The following is a 13640-nucleotide window of genomic DNA, read 5'->3' as shown; positions in this document are numbered from 1 at the left end:
GTTGATGCCTTCGCTTTACAGTCCATCTTTACACTGCAGGCTTTTTCGTGTTGTTATTTTTAATGGAAACAGGTTGCAGGTGTTGTTCACTCACAACAGCACCGAGAGCGTAGCATGTTGTTCTTAGCGCTCCCCCAGAGGCAAACGCTAAGAATTAGAACTATTTCAACTTCGAACAATGAAGCGGCGCTCTTCAGACAGGTTCTCGATAGTCGCTAAGCAACAACAAGAGTCGCGACCAGCTCGTCCCCCGAGAGCCGTGACCAGCTCTTGCTCGTCCCCTGAGAGCCGCGACCAGCTCTTCCCCCGAGAGCCGCGACCGTCTCTTCCCCTGAGCATGTTTAGTGCGACTGGCTAAGACAGACGTGCCTAGAGGACACAGAAACGGACTTTTCCGAGTTGAATGGGGGGAAGAGTGGCTAATGGAGAAAGTGAGCGAGCCGCCCCTATGGGGGTGCTGTTCCGTACACCACGCATGACACAAGTGTTCCGTGGCAGCTGTGGTGGGCTGACGAGGCACAGGAAGCATTCCTGGCCACTGAATGGTCAAGTTTCTCAGGACTAGCAGGGGGCAGGAACAACACCTCCCACAGCGGGACTTCGAAAAGAAAGGATGAGCAAGTACAAAAGGCTGCTGAGCAGAAGGCGAGGAAATGTAAGTAAGTGGTAAATCATTAGTTGCGGATAAAGGAGGGTCGGCCAAGACTGACCAATTCTACTTCCTTCCTTGGGGGGGGGGGGGCAAACTGCTCTGACTCACCCACAGGGTCGGTAGGTAAAGACAATGTAGCTCTCCTCCTGGTTCCTCTCGATGAAGGTCACACAGGTGTGCTTCTCCCAGTGGCGCATAGCCTGGCGGAATATAGCCCGCTGACTGCCTGAATAGGGCGGCAGGAAGGATGAGATTAGTGAGATTACACACGCACACACTAACATACACACATACCTATGCTTAAATAAAGTGGTAACCTCAGGGGGGAAAAAAGAGATGAACATAATTGCTGAAAGTTGGCACCAGCCTTCATAATTTGGATTTGGACCAAGAGGGGAAGAAAAAAAAATGCAGTTAGCCATACTGAGACAGAAGACGTTTTGGGAATTGGTGACGCCGCCCTTCAATGCAAAACCTCGAAGCATACGCTCATCAGCTTTTACAGAGAAACCGGTGGAGGTGCTACAAAGCAGCAGTGTTGCTTTCGTGCGATGACTGCGCCACTGTGACTTACCACTGAAGTTGCCACTGATGACGTATGGAATGACGCCTTCCGGCCATACCCGCTCTTGCCTGGAGGTCGCGGCCCTTTTCCTGCGATGTGCACCTTGCCTGTTTTGGCTACTTTGATTGGTCGCAGACGCTGTCATTCAAAACATCCAAGTGAAAAGTCTGAGTCAGGGATGAAGACGGATTTTGAAACTAGAAAACAAAAAGACTATCAATCTAAAAAACAAAAACAAAAAAAAAAACCCCGAAATGTTTTGTGCAAATTGCTGAGCAAATTAAGTTTTAGTCTTGACAGTATGTCCTCCCTTTTCCTCATTCGTTCTTGCCATTTTGCATTGTTCTTTTTTTGTGTGTGTGTGTGTGTGTGTGTGTGGCTTCCCCCCCCCTTTTTTTCTCCCCAATTATACTCAAGGCTCAGCGTTTTCGGTTTTTATTTTTCAAAGCCATCCCGCATGCCAAATTTTGCCACAATAGGACACTGTTACATAACCTCACATGAACAGGAACAACGTTTGGATCCGTGGAAACATAAAATCCGGGTGAAAATCAGTTTAAAAATCTGAGTATTTTTCAGTGAAAATCGGTAAAAACTGAAAACGCTGAGCCTTGATTGGACTTGGCCAACTACTCTATTTTCTGAGCCGTCCCGGTCTCTGCTCCACCCCCTCTGCCGATCCGGGGAGGGCTGCAGACTACCACATGCCTCCTCCCATACATGTGGAGTCGCCAGCCGCTTTTTCTCACCTGACAGTGAGGAGTTTCACCAGGGGGATGTAGCACGTGGGAGGATCACGCTATTTCCCCCAGTTCCCCCTCCCCCCCGAACAGGCGCCCTGACCGACCAGAGGAGGCGCTACTACAGCGACCAGGACACATACCCACGTCCGGCTTCCCACCCGCAGACACGGGCCAATTGTGTCTGTAGGGAGGCCCAACCAAGCCGGAGGTAACACGGGAATTCGAACCGACAATCCCCGTGTTGGTAGACAACGGAATAGACCGCCACGCCACCCGGACGCCCTCGATTATGCCGGCCTCCAATGGGCATCAAAAGGCAAATTAAAAAGCCAGTAAAATAAAAACTGCGAACCTGTTCTTCTTAAAAGGCGGTCTCGGACACTTCCTGAATCATTTCATATACTGTTTATCATAATAACCTCAAAAAAAAAAAAACAGATCTGGAAAGACAAATGTGGAAAGTGTCTTACATATTTGAAGGCTAACACTTTAAAATGCTCTAATGATCAAACCGTAAAGAAAGCGTGAATTGTTATCTTTTTTTATGCTACCGTTTTTTGTGATCGAAGTTTTGGGGAATTTTCCAAATATTTTGCAAATTCAAGATAAAACGAGTTTAAAACTATAAATGCAGTTTAAAGCTGAACGACAAATTGCTCCTCCTCAAATTTCTGTACAAATGGTGAAATGAAAATCTGGCTTGAGGAAAAAATAGCCGCCGTGAGGTAAATGTTGAAATGCTGGCCTGGTAGTAACGCGTCCCAGTGCACTTGTGCATGCAGTGAAGCCTGGCCTCAGGTGCTGGCATGCGCTTGTCAGGGTTTAGCCGGTTTGAAAAGTGACTGAAAACCAGAGTGGCTTTTCCACTGCACTACTACAAAGTAAATGTGGCAAATAGACAAACGGAAAACCACACACACACACACACACACACACATGCATGCAGATACACACACACTCTCACTCTATCACAAGCATGCACACCCACTTGTCGTCACTCAACGCTAACACCTTCTAACCATTTCAGAGTACCTTCCAAAATATCACTTTAACCAGCGAATAATTACTGAAGTGTCGTTTTATATTATATACAAATTTTTTGGGGGAGATCCCCTCCCCCTTTTTCTGCCCAGTTGTATTTTTGGCCAGCTACCCCACTCTTTTGAGCCGTCCCGGTCGCTGCTCCGCCTCCCTCTGCTGACCCGGGGAGGGCTGCAGACTACCACATGCCTCCTCCGATACACGTGGAGTCGCCAGCCGCTTCTTTTCACCTGACGGTGAGGAATTTCACCAGGGGGACGTAGCATTTGGGAGGATCACACCATTCTCCCCCTGCCCCCCGAACAGGCGCCCTGACCAGAGGTGGAAAAACCCTGGTCCAGAAAGTAAAGACACGGTTAGGGTTTTTACTTTCTGGCCACCTCTGGCCCCGACCGACTAGAGGAGGCGCTAGTGCAGCGACCAGGACACATACCCGCATCCAGCTTCTCGCCCACAGACACGGCCAGTTGTGTCTGTAGGAACGCCCAACCAAGCCGGAGGTAACACTGGGATTTGAACCGGCAATCCCCGTGTTGGTAGGCAACAGAATAGACCACTACGCTACTAAATACACATTTTTTGGTCTTGGATAATCTCTCTTTTCAGTAGCATGTAACTCAACTCGAGTAAAAAGTAAAGCAGAACATGGATTGGCAGGGCAAAGTTGCTCGAACTCACATGTTCATTTATTCTCACCTTTGTCCAGCAGGAATGATAAGTGCACGGTACAAGGCAGCATTTTTTTTCTTGCAAATATGGTAATTACTGCCTGACCTGTGAAATCTGTAGGGTCAATACTTATGCAGCGGGGCTGCATGTCTGACAGGTGCTGCCACCTACGCCACGCTGGAGGAGAGCCACCACCTAGCTGTGACTGCTTCATGTAATGGGCAACTACTGGCAGATGCAGTGCTGCCTGAGGAAATCCTGGTGACTAATAATTTCCTAGAAGGAATAACAGAGGGACTTTTTCCCCCACTCGTTTCTTTTTCTTCAGAGCCATGAGTAAAAAATAGACCTGTGTAAACAAACAACCCCCCCCCCCCGTCACCTTCGTGCAGCCAAAACCTTACCCGTGTCTGTGTGATTGAACGTCTGGACAGTTCTCTGGGCCACATCTATGATGCGATCCACCTTGAACATCCGCAAGTCCTCTTCGTCCAGAGCGATGTCTCCCAGGAAGGCGGCTGAAACAGAAAAACAGCGGCCCATGTCAGACAAATTTCAGGCGTCGCCACAATGCGGTGCACCGGTTTGTAACGCCCCGTCGCCCCGAGCTCTTCCTTCCTCTCAGACTGAGGAGGAGGAGGCTGCATGAACGGTTATTCAGTTCACTGGGTGGAAGGCCCAGAGCATCTGACTTACACACATGCACACAGACGTACAAACAAACAAACAAACAAACAAACAAACAAACGCATTCCTGTCTCTTTTCCACAGTCCACCTTCCACCACAGTCGGCTAGAAGTACCTCCGTCGTCGTGAGACACCACGCGTGGTGTTTTTAAACTGCAGAGACACTATCGCGGGTACGACATGGAACAGACGAGGGATTCGGCGAGGGCCGGTGAACTCGCAAAGCGAAGGCTTCGTGCCAACCGGGAGGGACGGGAATGGAGGAACGCGATCACGGTCGAGGCGATTCCGGCGAGATTCCACCCAGATGTCGCAGAAGAATAAAAATCCATACTCTGCGCCCCTCATGTCCTTGGGTGGTTAATGAAATCTGTCGGATCTGAAATAGTGAGATGCTAGCTGCTGTCTCAACAGCATATAAGGGGCACCTTGAGTGAGTAATAGCTCTTTAATGAGGCCAAGGAGAGGGAAAAATTACCAAACAGTCGCACTTTATGAGGAATGTGTTTTACAGGATTTCTTGCTAAATGCCCTGTTTCTTAAACCAGGAGTCCTCTCTGCAGAGTCAGGGTGCTCCGTTTTACGAGCTTTTAACACCAGCACGTTTCTACAATTTATGGCCTGTACTGTATGTAGGAGTCGGGGGGATTGGGGGGGGGGTGTCAGGGAAAGAAGAGGGAGGGAGGAGGGAAAGGGGGGGGGGTGGCACTATTATCCATGTCTGAGCAGAAGAGGAAGCAGCGCAGAGAATAAGGACGCGTAGCCCCTCCACCACCACTGATGCCCATGCTGGGGGGGGGGGGTAACTACCTTCTGAACACAAATATATGTAATTCTGAGTGTCAGTGGGTATGTGTGTGCAAAGTGCGACGGTTAGCCCGTGTTCACACGGCGGATGGGAGTACCCCCTTCTGGGATAAAACTGCCTCAGGGTCTGTCATCTGTTGGGACACTTTACGGCAGTGGTTTACCATTCCCTTAAGTGGAGGCTCCGTTTTGTCCAACGTTTGACTCCAGCACGCTGCACCGCCGAATGACCAAAGCAAATAAAACCGTGCAAAAAAACAAAAACAAAAACAAAAACCCAAAACCAGTTCGGAGTGAATTTTGAGCGGCGTCAAAATGCAAAACCTCTACGACAGTGGAGACTTTTCTCTCCTGCCCTCGTGGAAAGGTCGCGCAGAAGACGCGAGTGAGACAAGAAAAGAAGAATAGAAAGCACCATAGAAAGACAGAGAGAGAGAAGAAGAAGAAAAAAAAAAAAGACGGAAAACCAAACTTGATTTGTGTGTGTCTGTATACCAGAGAATCATCTCGACAATCTGAAGCCGACTGCGGCGGATGCAGTCTCTTTCTTGCCACCCCGCAGGTCAGAGAGGGCAGCTGGCTGAGTGGCTGGAATTAGAAGCAAATGACAACAATAAGAAAAAGGTGTAGATCACGGCCTGCAAGACGGGGCACGCACAGAGAACGGGGTTACATTCCAGTGAGGTCAAAGGATCCTCTAATTTGCTCTCAGAAAAACACCAATCCACCCTGGCCAAATCCCTGTAACACGAAACAGACAACTCGCAATCAGACTTCCAGACAGACGGCCCGTTGCCAAAAACACCCCTGATCGGGGCGAGCTACGTCTATACGGCGTGCGATGGGACGGGCCCGCAGACTGTGCTGTCTCCCTTTATTTTTCCGTCTCGTTTATGTTCGATTCCAAGACCTGGCCGAGCACCGAGGAGAAGACAAGAGCGCATATAGCGCCTGATCAATCCTGAGCTGCTGTCATGTAAAACACCGAGTGTCACTTCCAAAACAGCTCCGTGGAATTCTGCACACACCGTCAAAAAAAGTGTCACGGCCCCATGTGTGGAGCGCGCACAGTCCGCGTGTCGCCCCGCGTTGTGTCAACTTGCACAATATTAGCGGTGATTTGCATGGGCCATGGCCAAACAAACAAAAGTGGGGACTCGACCCCCCCCCTCCCCCCCAGCCCCGCAGCGGGCTCGGTTGTCCGCCTATGGCCAACTCCCAATCTTCCATAACTGTGCCGGAGGACAGGCCGGTTAATCCGGCGGTGTCATTGTTTCCTGACAGCAGCAGATTGAAGTGAGCAAACGCATGGCCCGCTGGCACCGGTGCTCCGGTTCCCCCGGGCACAGCGGTCGTCCTGGAGACGCCGTTGCAGGTTTATGGAAAGGCTCGCGGGGATTGCGAATTAATCCCCTTGTCTCCTGGCTTGAATTATCCACAGACACAAGGGTCTTAGGAATCTTTTGTACACAACAGTGGGTTGGACTTGAGGACGGACTGAAGGCACTCGGGTGAAAGGTGAAAAACACGTCTTGATAGTATCGAGCGCCGGCGTGGAGAGACGAGTGTTATAGATTAGCGCCAAGCGAATGTGGCAGATGGCACCGGTGCTGCACGGCTTCGAAACCAAATTTCATTATCTAAATGGAAGCAGCTGCAGCCACGGCATTAATAGCTACGAAGGTTAAACTGCGAGATCCACTTTGAGGGTTTTATTAGTTCGTTGTGGTTCAAAAGGTGACATGGACACGGCTCGGGGGGAAAAACATGTCCGTGTGGTCAAACGTACATAGCACATATTGATATCAGAGTGTCAGGATTGATGGCTGCTGCACAGCCAAAACTGGACAGATGATGGGAGACCTTCCAGGCAACGTTTGATTGATGGCATTCTGCTCATGATAAAGTCTCCCCTCCCCCATCGCTCGTTTTGGATCATCTTAACCATCGTAATCCTTCTCATCTCAGACTACCCCCCCCCATCAATCAGCCCGTCCAGTCAGATTACACACCACATCTCTATCAAATTAAGCCCATTGATTCATGTGATGTCCTCGCTGTAGCCTCTGCAGCATCAAACGCACCGGGACTATTTTTTCCTCTTAAATCTTCTGCGGAGAGCAGACCACAACATCTGCCACTGAAACCCAGCAGACAAACACCAATGCTAAGATTACACAGGCACGAAGAAAATAGTCTATATTTAGAAGGCAAAACTCCACGTGAGACTTTTGCTCAGTCCTCATAGGCGTTTGAAGAGAAGTCAGACGATCTAGCTATCTCGCCCATAGTAACACTCTGCGACGAGAGATGAGGAGGATCGGCCAATATGTAAACCCAGAATGCATCACAATGCCCCTTGGCACCTCTTTTCCCGGCCAGTGTTTGCCAACAAATGCCGCATTTGAATTCCAATGGAGGCCAGTTGTGTATTAAGGTGATTCGGGTGATTGCCATCTGAGGACAGTGTGAGTATCACTTCTCAGGTGTCACTCTGCTCTGGCCATTTGTCCCGCTGGGGTATCTTTAAAACTGCAAAGAAAAAAGATCAGTACCAAAACAAGGCCAATATTACCATGTCAGAGAGAATAAAAACGCATAGCTACAGTGAGGAATAGTAAATCACATTAGACAGCCTGGTTGAATATGTCGCATCTCTCCTCTGTAAAAAAAACCCAAAAACAAAACCAACAGCAGCTGCAATTGCTTACCTTGACTTTTTCCTAATTTGAGCCCGAGGGGAGAGAAAAAGGTCTGCTTATCTGCTTATTTCAAAGGTAACTTAACGTATAATTAGGAAAGGGGTTGGAGTGCAGCCTCGGGCCAAAGCTTTGGATGCAGGGGGATTATTTTCCAATAAAAGCCTGAAGTCTCATTAGTCCCGGCTGAGAGTTACTGCCGCCACACTAGCGGCTTCAATCTTATTGACAACATGAAGACACCATCAGCTGGAAAGGGCACGCAGCAAGAGTCTGACTCCTCTTTTAACATTTCACACTCCATCAAGCCCATTAGCAGATTGGATTTCCCAGCTCATCCCTGCCACTGATTACTGATACACACTAATGCCAGTAGTGCCCCCCCCCCCAGTGACTCATCAACTTGCCTGCCATTTGTCCTTTTTAATGCCAGCAATACAAGGTGTTTCAGTGTCTCGTAACGCTCAATAAGTCACAATTAAACTGCCGGCAATTAACCCTTTTGGAGAACATTTTATTTTGGCTATTTCTACCTCATATTCCCAGGGCCTCCAAGGCAGCCGGACTCATACAGTCTGGTGAGAGGAGAGAGAACGGCTCGGACGAGCGGCGTCCGGAGGGGGGGCTTTAAATGGGTCTGTAAATGCACAAAAAAAAAATCAGGGATTTATTGTCAGCCCTCAACACCTCTCAGAAATAACCATCTGCAGCTGAAAAACTCACCTTAAAGTATCTACAAACAGATGGAGGCAAAAACAAACGCCCCCCCTCCCCCCCACCGGAAAAGTTATACAGCGCCAATGAATTATGCAGAACAAAACAAACCAATTGCGTAATGAAAAAAGTGACTGTAGCCTGTCATTAACGTGGCCTAATTGGGCCTGCTAGATCGGACCTCTCCGAAACATTTGGTATCACTTACGCTCCATCCCAGACTCGGGATTAATGCAACGCAAGATTGGTTATTACTTAGCTTTAAAAACAAACATATTGTTACAGCTAATGTGCCGAGATTGGGCCAATAGATTGTCTCTCTAATCAGCTGAACCCTGCCGAGAGAGAAGCGGCGGGGGTCCTGTGATGTTAACAGCACACGGTGTGGGCCGGGCTATACAGCCTGCATTCCGTGATAAAGAGGAGCATCAGCTTAAGTGTTGCTTAAAAGCCCAATCCCGAGATTCAGCAGGCAGTGCCATCGCGCTCCGAAGAGGAACGACTGCCGTCCATTTCGAACTGCTTCTTCCCCCGCCCCCCGCGGACGCAAATGAGCGAGCCCAGGGACACAAGTATCAAAACGGTTTCAAAGCTTTGACCTTTTTGGACAATGTAGTCCAATCCATGCAAAGTATTGCCCCGTTTTACCTCAGTATGTCAACTTCCTTATCGGGGGGGGGCCTGATAAGTAACAGCTTATTATTTTGTAATAGGGTGCACAACGCATGTGGTTTCAAAACAAATCTGTGCAACAGCCACCGCTTCTTCCCCGGGTGTTTCTAATCTCATGGAAATGAAAATTATTTCTGCAAGTTTATAATGAAGGCGACTCAGCGGAAGAGTTATTCAACTCTCAGCAAGCGAAAGTTGGTAATACCCCAGTGGATGAGATCCACATAACTAAGACAATAAAGGCCTTGGATTGGCAAGAACCAAAGATCCCTACCGTTCTACTGTAAACTGTCAAATTGTCGACTGACCAATAACCGGCGCGGGGAAGAGCCACGCAGAAAGAGAACTCGGTGGACGGCATGCATGCCTCAGATGCAGTAAGCAGACTGTGGACAATCTGCCAAAGCTCCTCTGAATGGCCTGCACTCACCTCACCTGGGCTGGCACGGTGCTTTATAGTTGGCCTGCCTTCCACCTTCCAGCAGTGCTTTCCCTTGGCATGGCGTGAATGACCTACAGTCTGCGTGAAGTGCTCGAGCCGGTCAGAGGAGAGACCCGGGGGCCCGGGGAGACAAGAGAAGAGTGCTTGCATGGGAGAGGACAGGGGGGTGCTTCAGGTTGCCTTTTTAACCTTGCCCTCCTCATAACCGAAACGTTTTTTTTGGTTCGGCCACAGCAGCATGAGAGCTCATGTGCAGAAGGAGGCCTGCGGAAGTTTAAGCCCCTGCAGCTTTTCACAGCTACAGTGGACTGTAAATACAGATAGCACTGCCGCATGACTCTCTTGCTGGATTAAGACGTCTGCCTCATTAATTGATGTCAGCGTCAAACCGGTTACCGCTCTCAAGAAAGTACACCACTTAAACACAGCAAACGGCAAGCGTGAGTAGCTCTCATACATTTTGCATATAGAAAATAAGTGGCTCTAATCTCGGCGGGTTGTTACAGTCTTAAATGACTTCCTGGGCAGCTGCCAAGGTTGGATCTTGCTAAACTCAGGAATTTTCCACTGGTTGACTCTCAAGATAAATGGCATTAACTCAAAGTTATTGCACCACTCGTTTTGATGTGTGGCGTCATATCGAGTTATAGTTCAACACAACATTAGTGCCAGTTAAAAATCCCTCGCCAGATCGTCTTACTTTAACTTCACCGGTGAGATAAAGCAAACGTAATGGGAACTAAACGAGAAATCATCCGATCTCCATACCATCACTGAATGGGATGCTTTCTCAGCGAACTAATCAGCCGTCAGATGTTCATTTGGTAGGATTACACAAACCATCACGCATGCATCCTCTGTCACAATAACATTTAGGAAATGTCTTGTTTAGAAAACACCAGGACAAAAGAAGTCTTGTGTCAGGATGCCATTCATGTTTGGCAAGACAATGACACGGGGGAAAAGCAGTTTCAAAGACGGGGCAATTCTGTCATGCATTAAATCCGCCGATAACAACCACAGCAAGTTTCGCTGTGAAATACACTTTTCACCGGAGAGCGCTGCATAAAACCCGACACCGAGGATATCACTTTGCTGAACGGAAGCAGAACGGAAAAAAAAAATGCCGACCTTGAGGGCAGCAGACAGTGATCAAGTAGACTCAGTGCGGGGGACGCACTTGAAAAACGACACGTGCAAACAACACAATGCGCCAAGAAATTTCAGGAACAATCTATCAGTGTCTGCAGTTGTTTTTTCCACATTTTTCCCTCTGGAGAATCAAGATGAGGAAGTGAGGGAGGCAGTCGGCGAGTCAGGAAGAGAATCTATACGAGGGAGGAGGGCCAGCTGAGAGATCTTGGACACTTTGTTAGCTGGTATGAAAGGAGAAAAGCAGGTGGGTGTTGGAAATGGGGGAGCTGGAGGCTGGAAGTAAAGTAAGTAAGAAAGTGGGAGTTGTGCTTGTGACTGTCTCCCAACCACCTGTTTTTCAGAAGTGCCCAGAGGAAACCATAAACAAAATTCCACTCAGATGGTGCTTGAACAATTTAAACGAGATCTTGGCTATAAGATGAGCACTTTCCCCCACTACCCTGCCCCAGCCTGCCTGAGCAGAAAGCCTATAGGTCATCAAAATTTGACTCATGCTCTCAAGTCGAACACGTTTTCCCTACGGAATCGGAATAAGAGAAAAAAATATATCCTGCAGTGTAAATGGTGCTCCTCTCGGAGACGTCTATGAGCCTTGACACGTCATCCTCGACAACCCCTTCAAGTTTAGCATAACAATACAGTATGACGAATAGGAAGAGTAATACCGCAGTGACCTCTAAAAGGTCCCTCCCTCAGAAAAAGAAAGGCCCCATGATGTTAACAGCAGAAAGGGCAGGAAGCAACCTCTTCACGGGCCTGCACGCAGGATATGGTTCATCTCCAGTAAGAAGTGCACAATGTTTACAAGAAACCACAACATGCTGTGAGGCTACACAGCCTTTATGTTTACCAGATGCACTGGCTAGTGTGATTCAATTTCTGACACCAAACCTCCTTTCAGCGGAGGGAGAAAAGACTCGCACCATCAGATAGCTGGGAGTCGAGGACTGAGATGGCTTTAAAATAAATTGTCACATCATAAAAAAAAAAACTAAAAAAAAAACACATACGCCAAACCAGTAAGTACTTCCAGGACTTTTAGAGGTCATTTTGACTCCAGCCAACTCTCTTTTCTGTAACCTGAATACTTTCACCAGATGGAAAACACAATCTGTTCAAATTCCCCAAAGGGATTTGGCAAGACAGTGAGTTCACAGCATAGAGAGGGAAAAAAGAAACCCCTTTCTGATTACAATGACAAGTGAGCTCTGCTTTGGGCAGCGATGGGAGGCTAGGTAGACCTAATGCTGCATTGTTATTTCAACTTCACCACTGAAATCGCGTCAGTTTCCAGCAAATGCCTTTGCAGATTTGACCAAGGGAAGATGTGTTTATTCAATAGGCTCTGTTCTCTCCTCTTTTTTTTTCTTTCAGAAAACAGACCCGACCATAAGTGTGCGTAATGTCTGGTCTACTGTACAGCCTTCCCCTCCTCCACTGGGGTTTATATCGGCCGTGTGAAAAGCCGGTGGGGGGAAAAAAAACAAAACCCCCAACTATTTGTGCAATGGCAAAATTAAGTAAGCTTTTTGCACGAAAGTACAAAAATCCCTTTGTTTTCCTCACATCTAGGATTGTATACTAACGCAGACCTGCCAGCCTATAAAGACCCATTTCCTCTTTTTGTGTGTGTGTGTGTGTGTGTGTGTGTGTGTGTGTGTGTGTGTGTGTGTGTGTGTGTGTGCACTTAAATAAAAAGTGCATTTGACGAAACAACCCTGCAACTTTCTAGACGAGCCGGGCTGCCGGTGCTCAAAGTTTTCCATGTTGGTTTCTTTTCTTTTTTCCCCCCCTACGAAATAAAATGTATCGCTTTTGTTGCCATTCTTGCATTCGCACGCGCCTATCGCGGTGGGCAACTCAACGTGGGCTTCGGTTGTTGAAACTGTGCAAAACAAAAAAAAACTGTCAGCGAATAAAAACAAATGCACAAAATGTTCTTTAAAACTGGACCAAAACTACGTCCACTCCTGTCATCTTCTGGAGCCCCCCTCCTCCCCCCCCCCGGCCAGACCTCTGCAAAGCTCCCAAACACAAAAAAGCAATTCGTGGCATGTTTTCACTCCCACCGCGAATAAAGGTTAAATTCCCGTTTCAAGGGAAAAAAAAGAAAGAAGAAAAGCAAGCCTACCAGCTTTGCAGGGATCCTTGTAGTCGATGGCATCTGATGTGGCAGCGGGCTCCACATAGTAGCTCGGCTCAATAACCTCCAGATCGATCGCCAGTATCACGCAAAGGCAGGGGAGAAGAAACCAACATCTCGCCGCGAGAGCCATGATTCTGGTGGACATAACAGCGAGAGACGAGGGATAAAGGTAAAGAAAAGAGGGACGGGAGAGAGGGAGAGAGAGAGAGGGGGAGAGAGAGAGAGAGAGAGGGAGAGAGAGAGGGAGAGGGAGAGAGAGAGAGAGAGAGAGAGAGAAAATGGGAGGTTTTGGGGAAATGAGATCTCTCCGGAGGGCGGGTTTAAAAGCAAGCCTCTCCACGGAGTCTTGATTCGGGGGCAGTGATTCGCTCCCGCGGCCTCCGCTCCGGCCCCGCTTTGCACGTTTGCCTGCAAACTTTGATGATCTGGCAGCTCCGCGGGCCAGGAGCCCCGTCTTTTCTCACCGGCGCCCGGGCGGGTGTCGTAGGGTCATGAACGGGACCGGGCACACTTCACTGAACAGGGACATGAAGAAAGCCTTTCTTGCTTCTGCTGAAGCGCTTCTTCTGGTGGCCCGCGGGTCCACGAAAAACACGGAAGAATAATGAAGATTAAAGATGGGGGGGGGGGGGGAACGTTTTGAAGTCA

At 48.6% G+C, this 13640-nt stretch overlaps 1 protein-coding gene across 2 annotated transcripts in view; it reads right to left on the bottom strand.

Annotated features, from left to right (window-relative positions):
* Positions 1-13434, bottom strand: part of bmp1a (bone morphogenetic protein 1a) — a 51577-nt gene extending 38143 nt beyond the window's left edge. Inside the window, exons 1-4 of one of the 2 annotated variants that reach the window (XM_056282071.1) lie at positions 12978-13434; positions 4075-4188; positions 1227-1355; positions 761-878 (exon numbers count right to left, since the gene is read on the bottom strand). In XM_056282071.1, coding sequence (XP_056138046.1) covers positions 761-878; positions 1227-1355; positions 4075-4188; positions 12978-13137 — 521 coding nt within the window. In that variant the 5' untranslated portion in view covers positions 13138-13434. Of the gene's footprint in view, positions 1-760; positions 879-1226; positions 1356-4074; positions 4189-8396; positions 8488-12977 lie in introns of those variants that run through there. The other variant, XM_056282078.1, reaches the window with a different exon arrangement.
* Between the last annotated feature and the right edge of the window lie 206 nt (positions 13435-13640).

The sequence above is a fragment of the Lampris incognitus genome, chromosome 1 (genome assembly GCF_029633865.1).
Source record: "Lampris incognitus isolate fLamInc1 chromosome 1, fLamInc1.hap2, whole genome shotgun sequence".
Classification (NCBI taxonomy): domain Eukaryota; kingdom Metazoa; phylum Chordata; class Actinopteri; order Lampriformes; family Lampridae; genus Lampris; species Lampris incognitus.
Note: the sequence above shows the minus strand (reverse complement) of the source record. Positions and strands in the feature narration are given on the sequence as shown.